At 48.3% G+C, this 18,202-nt stretch overlaps 1 protein-coding gene across 10 annotated transcripts in view; it reads right to left on the bottom strand.

Annotated features, from left to right (window-relative positions):
- Positions 1–6,488: 6,488 nt before the first annotated feature.
- The window catches only part of CBX5 (chromobox 5), a 37,357-nt gene continuing 25,643 nt past the window's right edge, over positions 6,489–18,202 (bottom strand). For 7 of the 10 annotated variants that reach the window (XM_025987762.2, XM_072765140.1, XM_072765138.1 and 4 more), the window contains 2 exons: positions 16,624–16,724; positions 6,489–14,659 (listed from right to left, as the gene is read on the bottom strand). In XM_025987762.2, the coding sequence (XP_025843547.2) occupies positions 14,509–14,659; positions 16,624–16,724 (252 nt within the window). In that variant the 3' untranslated portion in view covers positions 6,489–14,508. The remainder of the gene's footprint in view (positions 14,660–16,623; positions 16,725–18,202) is intronic. The other 3 variants (XM_025987766.2, XM_072765139.1, XM_072765143.1) reach the window with 1 other exon arrangement.

The raw sequence follows: 18,202 nt of genomic DNA, 5'->3' as shown, positions 1-18,202 counted from the left end.
GCAGAGCGCAGCTCGCGGCTGGACCCCAGGAGCCCGAGACCCCGACGGAGCTGGAGCCAGGACTCGGCCGAGACCCTTCGCTCCAGACGCTGACTGTATCCCCTCGGGGGCACAGTACGGATGCAGCGTCAGCCCCCCAACATGGGGGCCGCATAGGGTAGCAGCGCACCCCCCAGCCCCGGCAGCTTAGAGGCTGCAGCCCTGCGCCACAGCGGTTGTGCCCCTCACGCCCCCCTCCACTCCTTTACGTGGGAGCATTTGCTGCAACTGTCCCTGCTAAGACTCCTATCACCGTTTTGGGTGGTGGGGTGCTGTCCAGGGGGCCCCGGCACAACCAGGGCACCCCTCCTTTACGCAGTGGCCTGCCCCCCAGCTCACCTGTCTTGTTTCCTCTTTCCTTCTCCTCTCCCTTTATGCGCCCCACCCTTTCCACTTTCCTCCGAGCTCAGTCCCTTCTTCCTGACCCTCCAGAAATCCTATCCTTTGTCCGCCTCCAGTTCTTTCCTCCGCTCTCCCCCGGGAGCTCTCCATCACCTTCCTCCAATTCCCCGGCTGCGGCCTCTGTGTTCCCCCACCCGAGCCCGAGTGATTTGTGAGCCACTTTTTTGGAGATCCCAAACTCGGAAGGAGCCTTCCGGTGCTTCAAGGGATGTGATGCATAAACTCCACTGGGGGGACACCCTCGGCGATAAGGGTATTAGACCAGGGCAGGGGTGCAGGCCGGGGCCAGAGGTGGCCAGAGAGCCTGGGCAGCGAAGGTCTCGCCAACCGCTGTTGGCGTTCTCGGTGAGCTTCACCCCTGTTGGTGATGATGAAGACAAATCTAGTCTCCCCGGATGTCATATCATTCTTTAAATTATGTTCACATCCTTTTTTTTTTTTTAAGATTTTATTTATTTATTCATGAGAGATACACACAGAGAGAGAGAGACAGAGACCCAGGCAGAGGGAGAAGCAAGCTCCTCGCAGGAGCCCAACGTGGGGCCCTGGGCCCAAGGCAGACGTTCACCCGCTGAGCCCCCCCCCCCCCCCGCCCCGGGCTGCCCTGTAATGACCGCCCCCCCCCCAGTACCAACGTGTCTTAGACCACGAGCTCCGGAAGGCGGCAGGATGGGAAGTACCATCGCTAAAGCTCTGGGCTTGGAGAACTCTCCAGGAGCCTCCGGAGGCGGCGACAGGCCAGTGGATACGGGGAGACGGAGAAACAGCGGGGGTGCAGACGCAGATGGGGGGTCACGAGCCTTAGCACAGGCAGCAGCGGCCCGAGGAGAGCGGATGAGCTGCGGCGGGAGGGCGCGGCGCAGTGAGAGCGAGAAGTGGGAAGGGGAGCCTTGGACCTCCCCTGTGGGCAGAAGGGGGCCTCTGGGCCCTGCTAGAGCCTGCACCTCGGGCCTTCACCATCATTTTATTTATTTATTTATTTATTTTATTTTATTTTATTTTATTTTTATTTTATTTTATTTTATTTTATTTTATTTTATTTTTAAAAGATTTGTTTATTCACGAGAGACACAGGGAGAGAGGCAGAGACACAGGCAGAGGGAGAAGCAGGCTCCATGCAGGGAGCCCGATGCGGGACTCGATCCGGGGACCCCAGGGTCACGCCCTGGGCCGAAGGCAGGCGCTCAACCGCTGAGCCACCCAGGTGTCCCCTTCATGATCATTTTAAACAGTGACTGTTACAAATAAACGTGCTATGGGACTACTTCATGATGTTAAGTGGAAAAAAATACAAAATGGGGGGTGCCTGGGTGTCTTCCTTGGGCTGGGGTCATCATCTCAGAGTCCTGGGATGGACCCCACCTCGGGCTCCCTACTCAGCAGTGAGCCTGCTTCTCCCTCTTCCTCTGCCCCTCTGCTCTCTCTCTCTCAAAACAAATAAAATCTTTTTTAAAAATACAAAATGGGGGCAGCCCGGGTGGCTCAGCGGTTTAGCGCCGCCTTCGGCCCAGGGCGTGATCCTGGAGGCGCAGGATCGAGTCCCACGTCGGGCTCCTGCGTGGAGCCTGCTTCTCCCTCCGCCTGTGTCTCTGCCTCTTTCTGTGACTCATGCATAAATAAAATCTTTTTGAGCGTCTCTGGCTTCCCAACCCCTCTCAGGGCGCTTCCCTGCCGGTCTCTGAGCTCCCGGCCTCCCAGCAGCAGGCGCCCCAGGCGTCCTCGGGCTCCCTGCGTCCCCACCCGCACACGCGGCCTGCACGGTCTGCCTCGGCCCGCGCGGCTGCTTCGGTTTGCCTCGATTAGCGACCTCTTCCTCGGCCGGAGAAGCTCAGAGCACTGCAGGGGCCCGCGTGCCAGGCGAAGCCGCCTTCAGCCCCACGCCTAAGTGACGGGAGGATTCTCCGCTGCCCTGGTTACCTGGGCCGCCGCTTCTCCTCCATCAGGCTCAGCGTGGACTCAGCGGGTTTAATCCATACGAGCACAAAGGTCTATCGAGGGTCACTCTCAAATTCTCACCTGCACACAGACCTGCCATTTCTTCGGGAGGAAGGGGAGCTGCTTGTCCCGCCTCCCGTGGTGACAGCAGCAGCCAGTCCGCGGGGCAGCTCTAGTGCGCCTTGGGGGCCGTGCTGCCAGCCCCCCGGCTGCCCTCCCCTGCACGTCACTGAGACCACCTGAGGCAGGGCTGGGGACCGAGGAGAGAAAACAGGAGGATTCCAGGCCCTTCACCCGCCCCCCCAACGCCAGGGGAGAAATCTAAGCCGGTCAGGAGGCCGCAGAGGGCCCCGTGAAGTCATCAGAAATATATTTTGGAGTTTCAGGGCGCTCATCCAGTTCAGGGCAGAGACTACCCTAACTCAGAACACATGAGGGTAAATGCTAAGTTGATTCATGGCCCAGAGCTCTTCAGAGGTGCAGGGCAGCCGTCTGCGTCGGGGTGAGGGAGACGCGGTGCCTGCGGTCCCTGTGAGCCTCCGCACGCCCAGCGTCTGGGCTCGCGGACACACGTGCCCCGCGCAGCATCTGGTTGTCCGAGCCTCTCGCCTCCCACCCTTCCTCACTTCACTCCATTCTCCTGGCTTCTCAGGGTCGACCGCGTACCTCCTCCTTCCACGTCCTCTCTCCAACTGTCCTCCCGAGCCACACCTGACCCCGCGCCTTCACCCAAACTGGAAACCCTCTTCTCTGCTTTGAGAGAAAAGCAAGGTGGGGATAACCGGCCCGAGCCGCTCCTCGCCTCCCTCCATCAGCGGGCTGGGCCTGCCCTTCAGGGGTGGCGGAGGGAAAGCCGGGAAATGGTTCCTGCCTCGCGATCCCTTTGGTGGATGAACGGGGCAACGAGCCCCCCCCCCCCCCACCCAAGAAAGGAGTTTTTCTTCCTATGCTGAAAGGGAGCAACAAATTCGGACAGAAATAAGGTTTAGCTGGACAGTAACACCCCACACTCCAGTTGCCTCAGGAGGGTTATGAGATTATCCAACGGGATCATCTTAATTTTTACCAGAAAAATACCACGGAGAACTGACTCTGCTTTTGTGGGGACAAGGCTCTCTCTGATAGACAAAATCACGAAGAACCCAATTGAAAACAGAAGCTGTGTTTTTGAGCCCCCGTTCAGGAGTCCCTCCCTGCTGTAGACATCACTGCTGAGACCGATCGGGAGGGCCAGGGTGGAGAGACGCTCCGACCCCCAAGGACGGAAAGGGAAGGAGGGAAAAAGCACCTGTACTCTCCCTTCCCTCTCCATTCCTTCCCGTGAGCCCTCTTATTAGCTGCCTACTCCTAGAAACATGGACATAAAAACGGGGAGAGAAAATAAGGGGAAAAGGGACTGAGAAAGGACACGAACAGGAGAAAAAAAGGCAGGAAGGGGCAGAGAAAAGATGGAAAGAGGGAGCATCCTCTGTGTCCCGGTCTCAAAGAGGAAGAGATTCCCCGTCCTGGGCAGCACCTGCCAGCAGCAGGTAGGCCGGCCTTGCCCTCTGCTGGGAGCATCCCTGCGGCTCGGTCCCTCCACCTCCCAGCTCCTGGAGCACATAGACTCAACTAGAGGCGCTGGGGGGACCGGAGGAGTGGGGTGCGCGGCAGAGGGGCAGAGTCAGGCCCGTCCCCGGAGTTGCAAGTCGAGGCAGCAGAGGGCTCGCGGGCGCCGGGAATGGGCCCAGGCCCCCCAGGCCGTAGGGAGGCACCGCGCTGCGGGAACTGCAGGAAGGCGCGGGGTCCAGCGCTTCCGCAGCGCAGGCCTGGGCTTCAGCTCGCCGCCCTCCCCCGCGCTGCAGAGCTCACCTGCACCCCCGCCCCCTGCCCCTGCAGGCACAGCCGCAGAATTTCCTCGCTGCAGCCGCGGCAGCTGGGGCCCATCCCCCAGCTCACCGCCAGCTCCTTCCCAGAAGACAGCAGCCCCAGGAAGGGGGAAGAAAGGAGGGGTGCAATGATAACCCCAAACCTTTTATCTCAGCAGCCCCCAGATTTATCAGGCAGCACAATTCTCAGCCTCTCTTCCTCCCTCCCTGGCTCACAACCAAATGATCACACAAGGCTTTGCTGAGAAAAGGCAGGAGGCATCGCCTCTCCCCATCTGGGAGGGAGCATCACGCTACACACAGAAAGAGACGCACCTGTTTCCAGAGGTGGCATGGGGTAGAAAGAGCTCGTAAAGAGTCCCAGGTTGTTGCAAGAAAGATAATAATTTGATGGGGTTGAAATTAAATGTCCAAATTGAGGCTGCTTATGAAATTTAAACGGGGTGGAGAGAACATGGGGTGGAGGGACCAGAAATGAGAAGAAAAAAGACAAAGAAAGAGAAAAAAAAAACAATATAGTAGACAAAGGGGAGAAACCATAAAAAATACAGACACACAAATAAAGACAGAAGCTGAGAGAGGAGGGAGCTGGCACCTGGAAAGCAAGATGTTCCAGCTGCGGGGGGGGGGGGGGGGGGGGGGAGGCAGGAGGCAGGAGGCAGGAGGCAGAGGCCGGGAGGAGGAAACAAAGGCCGAGGAGCCCAGGGCCAGGCCCTTCCCCGCGCCCTCAGCCCTCAGCCGTCCCAACCTTGAGCAGAAGCGGCAGGCTCGGGAGGGTCGCACCGTCCTCACCTCCCCCATCCCCGCAGAGCAGCAGAGCACCCCAGCTCTGCCCCACGCTCCTCCAGTCGCCCTCAGGCTCGGGGCAGCTCGGGGTGTCCTGGGCCCCCTCTGCACACGCCCGCGGGCAGCAGCCCTCACGCCGGGGCTCCCGCTTCCCCCAGGTGCAGGCTGCGCGCCGGCAAGCCACCGAACCCCCACACCGGGCCCCGCTGCCCCCAGGCTGTCCGTGCCGCACCGATGGCACCAGCTCCTCTGCAGCTCCGCGGCCCTCAGGCGGAGACAAAGGGGAGGCAACAGCCCGGCTCGGACGCGCAGCAGAGGCAGCATCGCCCAGCATCGCCGGGAGAGGACTCGGGAGCGCCGATGAGCTCATCGGACGAGGGCCATGGGCGCGAGCCCCGACACACCGGAGGGCAACACAACCCACGGCACCGTCGTTCAGGGGTGGCTGTGCGGGGGTCAAACCCCGGCGCCTGGCCTTGCGCAGGGTGGCGTGAGGGTGAGAACCGGGAAAGGGAAGGAAGGGGCAAGCGGTCCCAGGCTTCGGCGGGGGAAATAAATAATGTCCAGAAGGGGCTGGCTCTGAAGTGGACCAAATGGCTCTCCTGTCCCATGTTTATGGGGTCATGGACCATTAAACCAGCCAACCTACAGATGTCTTCATAAGACTTTACGAGATTAGGCTGGGGAGACCCTATAACTCAGCAGCAAGAAGGGAAAACAAGAGGGGAGAATTGCAGATAAGAGATGTGGAAAAGAGGCTCGGCCTCCGGGGTGTTATCGACCGTGGGAGGAGGTCTGGGCTCTCGGCGCCTCTGCCTTCCTCACTGCTCTTCTCTGAGTTTCTGTCTCCACTAGATTCAAAACTGCACCAGGCTTTTTAATTAATTAATAAATTTACACATCTCCCTCCTCATCCAGCTTCCAATTGCTCCCCCCGCAACCCCGAGACACACCATGTTCCTGACCCACAATCATCAGGTCGTCAAAGACATGGTTTCTTTGGTATTTGTGAAGCAAATTGTTAAAGATAATTAAAAAAGCCATATTTGCAAGCCCACATATATTGGGATTTTTAAGCCTGATTTAGATTGTCAATGTGGTTTCCTGCAAATTCTAATAACCAGGGGCTGACTCCTCTGGGTCCCGGGGTTGCTGAAGGCTAACATTTATTCTCTGAGCCACTGGCAGCAGAGAGGAGTGCAGAGACCAGGAAGGCACAGTCTGAACAGGTTAAGGGAATGGAGTAGGGAACAGGATACGTGGGGTCTTAGTCCCTAGGCTTGCGCCACCCCGTGGCAAATCAGAGACCAGCAACTGTTAGAAAAAAAGCCCTTGTTCTGGAAGGCTCGCTGCTCTTTTCTTTCAGAAAGGCATGTGTGACAACTGGCTGACATTCCAGGGACCAAACTAAGGAAGAGGGTCAGACCCAGATCTTCAAACCACCACTCAGGATCCATATTTGAAAAGCAACCATTTATTAGAACCAATACAAGAGTATGAAAAGAGGGAAAAGAGGAGGGTGGAAGAGGGGGAGAGAATGAGGTCTGCATCAATGTCAGTTGTGGAAACACATAAATTGCCTACTTTTAAACATTTACATTTAAAAGGCGAACATATATATATCACTTATCCTAAAAAAATAAAAAAATGAAAAGCCGACATGTTTGGCTGAACTAAAACCAAGAAACACAACCAAAACTCCCCCACAAACCAAAAGGTCCATAGAGAATTCAATTTCCCATTTTTCCACTTAGAAATCTGGCTACCAAGTGTGATGTGTTTTCCTACACAGGATGAGACAGTGTGGAGAGCCCAGCCTCTTGAGTCCTTCACGTCCCATCCTGTGGGACGGGGCGGCAGAGCGGCCGGGCCACGGGTGAGTCAACTCCTGGCTACCTGGCAGGAGGCAGACTGCTCTCTCCATCCCCCACAACTCCACAGGACCACCTGGCGCTGCCCGAGCTGGGTGAATAGAGCAAAGTCCACAAAGCACGGAGAACCGGAATGTGACCACAGCAAGGGGCCAGAACCTTGTGCTTTTCCATGGGTTACACGTCTAGGGCCAAGGAGAGGGAAAGGACAAAGAGCCCTGTTGGGAAGAGGAGCTGGCTAAGCCCACATCTGGGCAAATAGAAACCGTGTCCAAAGTTTTCCCAAACTGGAGGGAAAACAGGTCAAAGTCAGGTTCAGACTGCGGACACAGAAAAAGATGACAAATGAGTACAGTAAAGTCGGATGAAGCTTAAAGAGTGTTAAACATATCTCTAAAAAAATTTTTTTTCCCAAGATGGCTCTTTTTTTGGTAGGGGATGGGGAAAGTGGTTATGTTTATTGAACCAGCTGGTTCCTGTAGGGAGGCAAGAGGGGGTGCGGTGACTCAGTTGGGGGGGCGCGCGATAAAAGCAACGATATAAATTAAGCCCACTGTGTTCACTTTGCTCCCGAGACAGCTGGAGTCTGTCCCAATCCCTTGGGGAATGGGACCTTGATTCCCAACCTGCAGAGAGAAACAAGCAGTAGCATCCCTGCCTCATAGTTCCCTAATCCAATGCTCCTGGGTCTGAGACAGCCTCTCTTTGTGGATGCAAGACATAGAAAATACTAAGTGCCTTCCCCCCATAACATCCTACGTCTGGACTATTAAGACTCCAACATTCACAAAAACACTGTCAACATCTGAACTAGCAGCTTTGAGGAGGGGTGGGGGGCAGAGAACTTGCCGAGGTCACTAGTAGTTCCAACCTTGGGACAGCTCAGTGAGGACTGAAGCCTATGTCAGGCCTAGACTTTAGACTTCGGCTCAAGGCATCCTCCGTCGAGGACCCTAAAGTGTTCTACCAACTTTGATTTGCAATGCCTCACAACACCCCTGTGAGGTAGGTCAGTATCATTAACCCCATTTGACAGATGGGGAACTGAGGCATTGAAAGGAGTGACTTGCCCAAGGTCAGCCATTATGAACCAGTTGAGGAGGTTGGCACACAGTCAGCATCCACTCACGTCTTGTTTCACTCCCTAGGGCACCTTACCTCTTAAGAGCGCATTTGCTCGCTAAAGGAAGTCAGCAGGTACGCTTCACTCTGCAAACTAGATGAACTTAGCCAACCCACAACTATTAACAGAGGGCCCATTCTTTATCCAGCATAACGCAATGAACCTTGGAGACACAAACTGCTTCTGAAAGTCATGTGTTAGTGATGTTTTGCAAATAAAATTACATTTTAAGCATTAAGGGCATGATTCTTTTGTAAAGAAATACACACTTTCTCTTAAAGAGGTGAAAGTTCTATACTGAGTAACCCCTATCCCTAAATCCTAAGACCCAAGAGCAAGACCTCATTCGAACAAGAACACAAGAACCCTATCCCCAGGGCCAGTCTCGGTGGTGTCCCGAGATGCAAGGCCGGGGGAGGGGGCGCAGGTCTAGCAGCAGCAGTGGCACCAATGGGAGGCACTCTCCCCAGGCTAAGCCAGGCCAGGTGGCAGGACGCGGCCCCCTCCTGCTGCCGCTCATCCCTCCCCTCAATGCCCACAAGGCAGCATCTTTCCAACCATTCTGCACCAGTCTAACTTCAGGAGTTGCCAGGATCTTCATGAATGGCTCTCGAGATTAAGGATACAAATGGTGACCCCTCCTTTTCCATTCAGAGAGGGGAATGAAGTGTTCTCTAGGACTAGCTGTAAGACTCTTGTAATATTCTTTAATACCCTGACAGGAGCATAACTCTTTGATGAAAGCTTGAAAGAAAGAAAACCTTCCCCCCTCTCTGGACTTACAACTGGATTCTGGTGGTAATCATTATGACCCTTATCCTAAAACTGGGGGAAAAAAACTAAAACCACAGTCAGCCCTAGTTTAGAATCAAATTCTAAAGCTACTAGAAACTGTAAAACACAGACTTTAAAAGTGCTGTGACATGACCGAACTCTATCTTCTTGGGTCTCCTTGAAGACTCTCCAGGCAGAAAGCCCCTCTTTTCCTCTGCACCCCCTTGCAATAGCCAGAGCAGCAGGACTCTCCATACATCAGAAGCTCAAAGAATGATCTACCAACACACGGTATAATGTCCACCAGGGATGCTCTCATTCCAGGAAGGACCAACCATCACAAGACCTAAATATTAACCTTTTTCCATTGATTGCTGATCACACTGGACAAGCCCGGGTGATGATAATGTTCAAGACATTAAAATGACAGTTTAGTCTGTTTGGAATTCCTCAAAAAGTGTGATGAACTGGCCACCGGCACCTAGGATCAACTATGAGGGTCACACCTGCCAATGCCAAGGGACATCGCTCGCCCGCTCTCACACACACAAACAGAATGGCAAGATAAAAAGTTCACTGCATTCAATTTAGCCTAATTTCTTGATAATAGTTTCCTATTAGATTTTCCGATTAATACTGATGGCTCTTACCTAGGCTGTGATAATTAGGTTTTGATCTATTGTGACATTAATGATCACAATCAGTTGACTTGGAAATTGTCTTAATTAATGGCTCTTCCCTCCTCAGCTGCCTCCAGTGCAGGTTCTGTCCCCTGCCCTCACCACCTTGTTTTAACTCTTTCCTACTGATCCCAGAGACAAACAGCATTGGAGGACCACTTCCCATAAGCCAAGATTTCTAACTATTTTAAAACAGTTCTCTGACGGAAGAACAATATGAGATGATGAGGATCAGGATGAGAAGAGAACATGCTGTCGAGGCATAGAAAAAAATTCCATGTTAGGAAACAATCAAAGTCAAGCATGATGTGAGAGTGGCAATGACAAGCCGAAGTAACTTCTAAAAAGACAAGATGAGGTAGTTTAAAATTCAAGAAATCCAGCGCAAGCACAAAGAAATTAGAATTATTTTTATGAAGCTATCCAAAGAACCTTCACATTTCAATTTTCCAGAACACTTACTCTTCATTCCTGGGAATTCTGACTTCTGAAGTTAGTCAACTCTCAATGATCCAGACAGAGAAAAGTACCTTTTTCTTGTAGTTACACAGTTCAGAATTAAGACATTTCTTAGACCGTTTCTTACTTAGCAGGGCTAAGGCCTCACCCTTGCAGATTAAATCTGCAACTCCAGGTATGTGCGCTTCCTAGAGAGGTTTCCACATAATTGACACACGTCTGCTTAGAAATCACCACGCTGCAGTGTTGAATGAAACTACACTGCACACAGTAGACGCTCATGTGTTAACAGGTGTGCCCGACGCCTTCTTTTTAGCAAACCTCTCATCATTGAAAAGTATGTCCTTGTTTTAAACTTAAAGCCAACCTCACGATAATTCTTCCAAAAGTGATGAGAAACTGAAAAAGGTGTGAGAGACTCTGATAAAATGTCCGTGAGGAATAAACGTCACAGAACCCATAGTAATGTAACAACACAAAGGTGGGTCTGCAACATAGATAATACATTCCACAAGCAAGGATTAACTAGACCATAAGTACTTTGGCAAAGAGCCCAAAACAGGGATCAACACGAGGGGCTTCTCAATCCACACTCATCAATCCCCACTCACCTGTTGTTTTCTCTCTCAGCAACAGCACGGCTAACCAACCTTCAGCTATCCTTATTTTCTGGAATAAAACAAGCCCTCGTTGTAGTCCACCTATGGCCAGTTAGCTAAGTTCATCCAAGGTCACAGGTCTATCCCCCTATGAACCATCACCCACCTACTGTCCCCAAATCAGAAATGTGTACCTATTTGTAGCACTTATTACATTGCACTATTAACACTCAGTTCATCCCACAACAGTATGAAAGTTCTTTGAAATCAGAAGAGTGTATCTTCTTGAACCGTGTACCCCTAAGGCCAAAAAAATGCTTGTGGAATAAAATGAGTGCTGCTGCACACTAATATGGTTGGAACATGCACAGCTCAATATAAATCCACTACTATTAATTGGATGAGAACATTGAATTCTAAGCATATCATGTACCCCTGGGTGCAAGGCTGGTGACATCTGTTTTTGAAAATATAACTTTTATGATTAGTGATAAAGCCAGCATGAAACTAGAATACACTGGATCCAAACCATTCCTCTTTCCACCTTGCCACAGGTAGGCTTGCTTGACAACTGCTCCCCAGCCCAGACACAAGATAGATCCCTCTGACCCCTTACTGTACTTTAGGTGAGCTGGACCAAACACAGATCCAACAAAATCACAAGATGAAAATCCCAAGCACCTTCCCAAAAGCCCTAGGCTCTGACCTGAACAGAAGGATAATGGACTGCAGGACAGCTACAGAACAGGAACAAAGAGAGTTAAGAAGAACCTAACTGCCCTAGCTACGGAAACAGGACTAACTAACCTTTCATCACCAACAAAAAGCAGTACACGGCCATGGCTGGGGGACAGCCAAGGACCGCCTAGATTCATATTAAGGAACACCAGAGGCCCAAGCGCTTCCTTGAACAGACCAAAACTGGACTGTGGGAGGAAAAATGATATGGCTCTCTCCAGGTTAAAAACAGGGGCTTCCATCAAGGCTGATGTTCCTAACAGCTAATCCTAACATGAGGGCTTTGGCCCAGTGCAGAGCTCAGAAAAGCAGCTACACTGACCTTGGTCAACTTTGCCGGGCAGGGCTCTGTGGCAGGGCTCTGTTACCTACGGTGGAAAGTGAGATCCTTGAATGGTGATTACTAAAAGAAATTCAGCATTAGAAAGATGTTTTGAAAGAAGACTACGTAAAAACAGGGAAAGCATGCTTGAGCACCAGAGACCTAGATGTTTAGGAGTGCTTATTTAGCCCAGGGCTACTAACTCTTCTGAGGAGAAAGCCCCATGAAAATAGGTTTCCTTCTGAGGCTGCAATTCTGCAAGGGCCAGGATAGCTACTCAGCACTAACAAATGCCAGAGGCACAGGCCAGTATGTGGTTTCCTTTTGCTGAGGGCTCAAGTCAGAATTCTGGCCTCTGGCTCCCTACATTCCTATAGAATGTAGGAATTCCTATAGAATGTGGGTAGGCAGGGAGAAAACAACAATTGTTCTGGCAGCATTCAGTACAAGACCATGATTCAATAAACTGTGAACAGAAAAGATGGAGTGAAGAGTAAGGTATTAAACAGCTGATGAGTAGTAGATGGTAACTCCTTTGTTAAAAGAAAATCAGATTTTGATAAATGTCTTATATATCACCTATAACCATGGCAACCACGTGCCCCAGGTTTCTCAGAACCAATCTCAGCATAAACTAATTCTTCTGTGTTCTTTGTCCACATGTTGATTTTGGTCTGAAAAATAGTCTCACTGTAGTTTATAGGCCCACTGCTCCTGGGAGACACACACCGGCTCCATGGATAAGCTGTCATTTTCTCCACCTGCAAATCAACAGGCCCAGATCCCCTCCTCAGGGGCTCTGGCCTACTTCTGACTTATTCTTGTCTACCCTAATTATATCCTTGGCTACTTGTATGACAAATCCGTTTCCTGACCATCCTTTCTTTCTTTCAGATGCCCATCAGATTAAGTACTAATCAACTGTCAATTATCTAGGCCTTGAATTCTTCCAGAGTAAAGAAAGAGATAAAAACTCCTACCCACTTGAGGTATGGGTTAGGAGTTCTCACCCAATCACATTACCATTCAGAAGGATTTTCCTGGATGACTTAAACCAAAAGCTTCATTGTTCCAGTCTGTCATGTCACTGCAGCAACAGCTGTCTTCTCAACTGTGCAGTATAATTTTTGACATAATTTATACAAGCACACAGAATTCAATCAGCAGCTGAGCAGGAAAGCAATGGTAACAAATGCTATGAATGGGTATATGATTTGCATATTATTCAGCTCATCTGTGGACTGGAGCAATCTATCCATTCCCCTGATTACTCTGAATAATCTAGAAATAGTTGAATGCTCCTGGCCAGACAGCTATATGTTTTAAAAATCAAAAGCACAACAAAAACCACCTCAGTGGCTAGTGACCTCTAGAGTTAAGGCTATTTCAAGCATTTATTCTTAATTCCTCAGCTTTGGACCGGGACACAGAGGCTCATGACCCTGCTATTTCCTTACTCTTTAGTCTTGATTCTCTAGCCCCCTCGTCAACTAAAAGGAAATGGCTAAAGAGAAGTAGGGCATTTCTTGGGGTCACGGATGGAAACAGAAGATCAGATAATGATCTCTCAATACAATGGCAAAGCAGGAGAAAGCCAAAAGGGAAATATTCTGAATAGGGACAAAAGGTTGTGTCAACATGCTAATGCCAGGGTCTGTATCTCTGAGGTGATAGTCTTCCACAAAAATGTATTTTGAAAAATAAAATACAACTGTGAGTTTGAGGGTGGAAAAAGGGAAGAGCAATAATACTTTGGAGCCTCTTGGTGGCAAATCCAGGAGTCAACAAAGCAGAAAATTTATGACTATAAATGCTATGAATACTTAAAATTGATACTGCGGCCAAGGGCTCCCCTCCAAGAATTCCCCACTGAAAATAATGGCATGGAGGGGAAACTTGGGTCCACTGAGAAGTGAGGGTCAGGTCTGAAGCCTCTTTGGTACCAGGAATGCTTTGGGAGGCCACAAAAGCTGGCAGGGCAGGAGGGTGCCTAGCACCTTGGCACAAGCAAGCACCAGGCAGTCACTCACACCTACATAAATATAGAGTCCAAATGTGAGGGATGGAAAGAAAAAATTCATATATACCATATGTGATCATAAAGACAACTGTATCCTACCCCATCATCCTCATGTACGAATAGCTAAAAAATCTCCGCAGTTCATAATCTTGTCATTTTATGACAGACTATACCACCTTGCAGAAGCAGAATCAGGGATTGCTAACAAACAAGGCCAAAAGTCCTGGGGCTAAGAGCGCCTTAACAAATATGAGTGTAAAATTTCAAGTCCTCCAAGGGATGGAGCTATTCTGGGAGGATGAGTGGGGATAAACAACAGAGGGTGGCCCAGAGGACCACACCAGGAACCCTGTATTCTACTGGGTAGAGCTGAATGAGGTTGGGAAAGCCCCAACAGGTAGGCAGTTGCTATTGGCTTTTTTAAAAGATGGGAACATCTTTTCCATCCCAACATCTCAAAACAAAAGCTAACTGGTCATCAACATGTTCTAAGAACCAAAGCAAGAAACCAAAATTCATCATCATTACAACAAAATCCCCCAATCTAAAAAGGAACCAACCCTGAAAAGATCAAGACTCTAAGGTGATTAAAAAGTTAAAACTCATCTTGAGGTCACAGGGGAGCAGAAGGAAGAGATCAGGGCAAAGGAAAAAAGTGTGGGAATTACACACAGTATGTAAATGCCTGGTCTTCACAGAGAGACACTTATCATGAATCAGACCATCAGTTATGTTACAAGAGAACCAATACCAACATTTCTCCTGTGGAGCACAGTGATAAGCACATTTTTTATGGATGTGTTTAGGATAGAAGGGGGTGGGCAGAAGGAAGAGGAGGCAGGGAGGTGAATGTATTATATACAAAGAGAAATGACAGAGACCACCCCCTCCTTTAGCTCTTTGCTGTTTCTTTCTCTTTGTTTTCCGCATCCTCAGGATATGCATGCCATGTCAGTCTCTCTTCATAAAATGCTATCACAATCTGTGGACATTTTACATTAGCTTCTTTTGCAAGAACCAGGTCTGCTTCATCTGTGTCTTTCCTGGAGAGAGAAAATATGAGACTTAGAAGGAGAGGAAGTAAGAGTGAGAGAGAATCTATCTAAACCAAGGTTTAGGGGATCCCTGAGTGGCTGAGCGGTTTAGCACGTGCCTTCGGCCCAGGGCGTGATCCTGGAGTTAGGGGATTGAGTCCCACATCAGGCTCCCTGCGTGGAGCCTGCTTCTCCCTCTGCCTGTGTCTCTGCCTCTCTCTCTCTGTGTCTTTCATGAATAAATAAAATATTAAAAATAAATACACCAAGGTTTATATTATATGGATTTAACCAACTTGATTTCCTCCTCTCCATCTCGATTTCAAGGTGAGGACGACCCTAACAGCTCCATATTTTCAAGGAGAAATTCAAGTAAATAAATTATCAGTGAGTATCATTTAACTGCTGCTACATCAGACAGAAGCGGAAGTCTTCAGCTAGAACTTAGATGGAAAACATAGCAGGCTTAATCAAAAGGCTGAAAATGAAGTTATATAAATTTTGCTCCTATAATTTTGATTTATATGTATTGAGTGAACATGATCAAATCTACATTCAGTCCTATTGATGATGCACAGAATGATCAATCCAGTTTCTGGATCATCTCAGTGAAAGGGTTAACCTTTCTCATCTTGTGGCCTTTTAAACACTCACTATCCTTTTGGTGAGAACTATGGACTAGAATAGTAAGAAAACAGAAATTTAAGTCTGCAACAGTACTTATACAAGGAAGAATAAGAGAATGTAAAATCCAGTCACTAAAATGAAATGTAGGAATTAGCTGCAAATTTCAATTGTCCAAGTTACAAGAGCTCTACCAACGTGTATAAATAAAATTTTAGCCCTGGGTGGCTCAGTGGTTTAGCGCCTGCCTTCAGTCCAGGGAGTGATCCCAGAGTCCTGGGATCGAGTCCCACATCGGGCTCCCTGCAGGGAGCCTGCTTCTCCCTCTGCCTGCGTCTCTGCCTCTCCCTGTGTCTCTTGTGAATAAATAAAACATACATACATACATACAAACATAAATAAATAAAAATCTAGCAAGTCCCTCAACCAGCATTCCAAATGGAGAAAGTATTATGGGTGAGGAAAGGAGGGGAAAACACACAGCTCAGAGCAGACACTCAAATTTGGACTGTGGTGGGAAAAAAAAGCTAGTTAATGTATGATTATAAATCATACGTAACACATATGGCTGAGTGGGGAAAATAGTCAATACAGTTCCTTACTTCTGACAGAGTATAATGATTCTTCAAATCTAGGCTTCTGGGTAATTTACCAGCAAAATTTCGATCAGATAAAATATTAAACCTTTTGATTCTACAACTTCAAGGTAAATAAGCTTCCTCAGTGGCAATGCAGCATGAAGCCTCTCTTTAGAAACCAAACTTAAATCACAAGCCCAGAACACTGGAAACAGAGAGGTAGTGAGGGCCACACCATAAATCACCCTGTCTTTACGAAACCCAATTGAGGGGAAGTAACTACACTTTCCTCTAAGAGACACTCCCTCCACCGGATGAAATAACTTATGCTTATTTACACTTTGGCTAGTATTAGTAAATGCTTTCTGTTGAGATTATTTTTCGCTTTTAGACATTATTCAGTTGTTTTGATCCTTTGTGATGCCAGAAAGCCTCACTCAACTCCTATCTCATGGCCACAGGCTCATGGTCTAACGGTAAATGATTCAGAACTGTGTAAATAAATGGTTAGGTCATGTCTATACATTTCCTGCCTCAAAGCTACCTTAGGTATTTGGGCTAAAATAATTTGGCTTAATACCAAGGCTTGAGAATGTCTTAAATCCACTTCCAACTGTAATTTCCATTAATACTAATGGGTGATAAACCAAAGATTCTTGACAATCAAAATTCTTAGTCGGGATATACTCTGCCTTCCTTCCCTATCTTCTATACAAATTCAAGCCACTGGCAAAGAAACACAACTGTACAGTGAAGCCCAATCTCTCTCACCATTTCATTAGGAACATTAAATCACCACAGGAATCTGTCGCCCCAATGATCTTTTCTGGTTCCAGTCCTCTCTCAAAGCCCCGAGCGATATCATTGCTCTGCTATAAATAGAAGATAAAGAAAAGGTTACAGTCTGGAGAAGAGTTAAAAAAAAAAAAAAAGTTTCACAGCTCAACAAAGCCCAACCTAAGTTCATTTATGTCACAAATTCAAAGAATTCTTAGAACTTAAGAAATACAATACTGGGCCAGCCAGTGACAATGACGCCAAGAAGTATTTTTGTTAGATGCAGTTGTCCTTCCACTACACTTCCACAGGATTATAAGCAGCCCCTAAAACTCTTTCATATTCCTTAAGATATTCTGGAGGCATCACCTAGGAACTCATCTAACCTTCTAATCTAATCTCCTTGATATTATGAATTGACTACTTCTCAATTGTTGCTTCCGAGATGATAAACAAGTCCATGCTTACCCGAACTAAACCCTTTTTCATTTTATAAACTCAAACGTACCACTTCTCCATCTTAATTTTTTAGACATTTAGTTTACCTTAACACTGACCAATATTTTTAATATTTTTCACAGTCGTTTATATTTATGAAAGAACAGAGATAAGAATGATTCAAGGCAGTATCATAAAATAGCAAATTTCTTTCAGAGCTCACATACTGCACAATACCCACACACTTGGAGAAGAGGCCCTGGTCTGTGCCTAACCCCTCCTGATATGCATGAGTTGTTAGCACTAGAAAACAGAACTGGAGAGTGATTTAAAACAAACCAGTAATTTTCTAGGAGATTATTCAAACTTGGTCAAAATGCAATCATGCAATCAAGACAAGGAGCACAGAGTCCTATTCAGGTGTGATGGCACTGATGAGAGCAAAACAGTGAAATTTTAGACAAACCAGGTAATTTTAAAAACCTTATTATGGAAGATAATGCAAGCTTATCTAGTGGCAACATAAAAAAGATTTAAAAAGACTGCCCAAATGAACCAGATCTCTGATATCTGATTTTCATAATAAAATCTCTTTGATCTGACATTTACTCTGCCCTTTTTTTTGAGAGAGAGATACAAAGTATTCAGGATCCAGGTGGTCCCCAAAGATACCAAAACCAACACTGGGAAGGAAATTCCATGCACGGATCAGGGGAGATACTGACTTAAAAACACTGCCTCTTTTGGGGGCGCTTAAGGGGAGGAGGTTCCCAGATGTGCACACAGCTGCTCACAGCTGGAATGCTGGCACACAAACTGAGTTGTAAATCATAGCTGGCGGCTGAAAACAGTTTGCCACATAGAGAGGGAAGGGAAGAAAAATGTTCAAGCTGCTGAAAAGGAGCCGAGGCGAGGAAAATGCTAAAATCATCACACAGGCAGTAATCTTAAATCAGGCATAATGCCGACTAACAAATTTCTTCTGCAGTGGTCTAAAGAAAGAAACGCAATCCCCTCCTGTACCTTTAAAACATACAATCACCTATCTTCCTGGCTGCCTACCTGACAGCCGCCAGCACTGCTGAGAATGCTGTCAGGGACCCCAGATGAACATTACAAGGGACGTGTGGGGGTT

Source organism: Vulpes vulpes, chromosome 8 (genome assembly GCF_048418805.1).
Source record: "Vulpes vulpes isolate BD-2025 chromosome 8, VulVul3, whole genome shotgun sequence".
In the NCBI taxonomy this organism is placed as follows: Eukaryota; Metazoa; Chordata; class Mammalia; order Carnivora; family Canidae; genus Vulpes; species Vulpes vulpes.
This window is presented reverse-complemented; position numbering and strand designations above follow the sequence as displayed.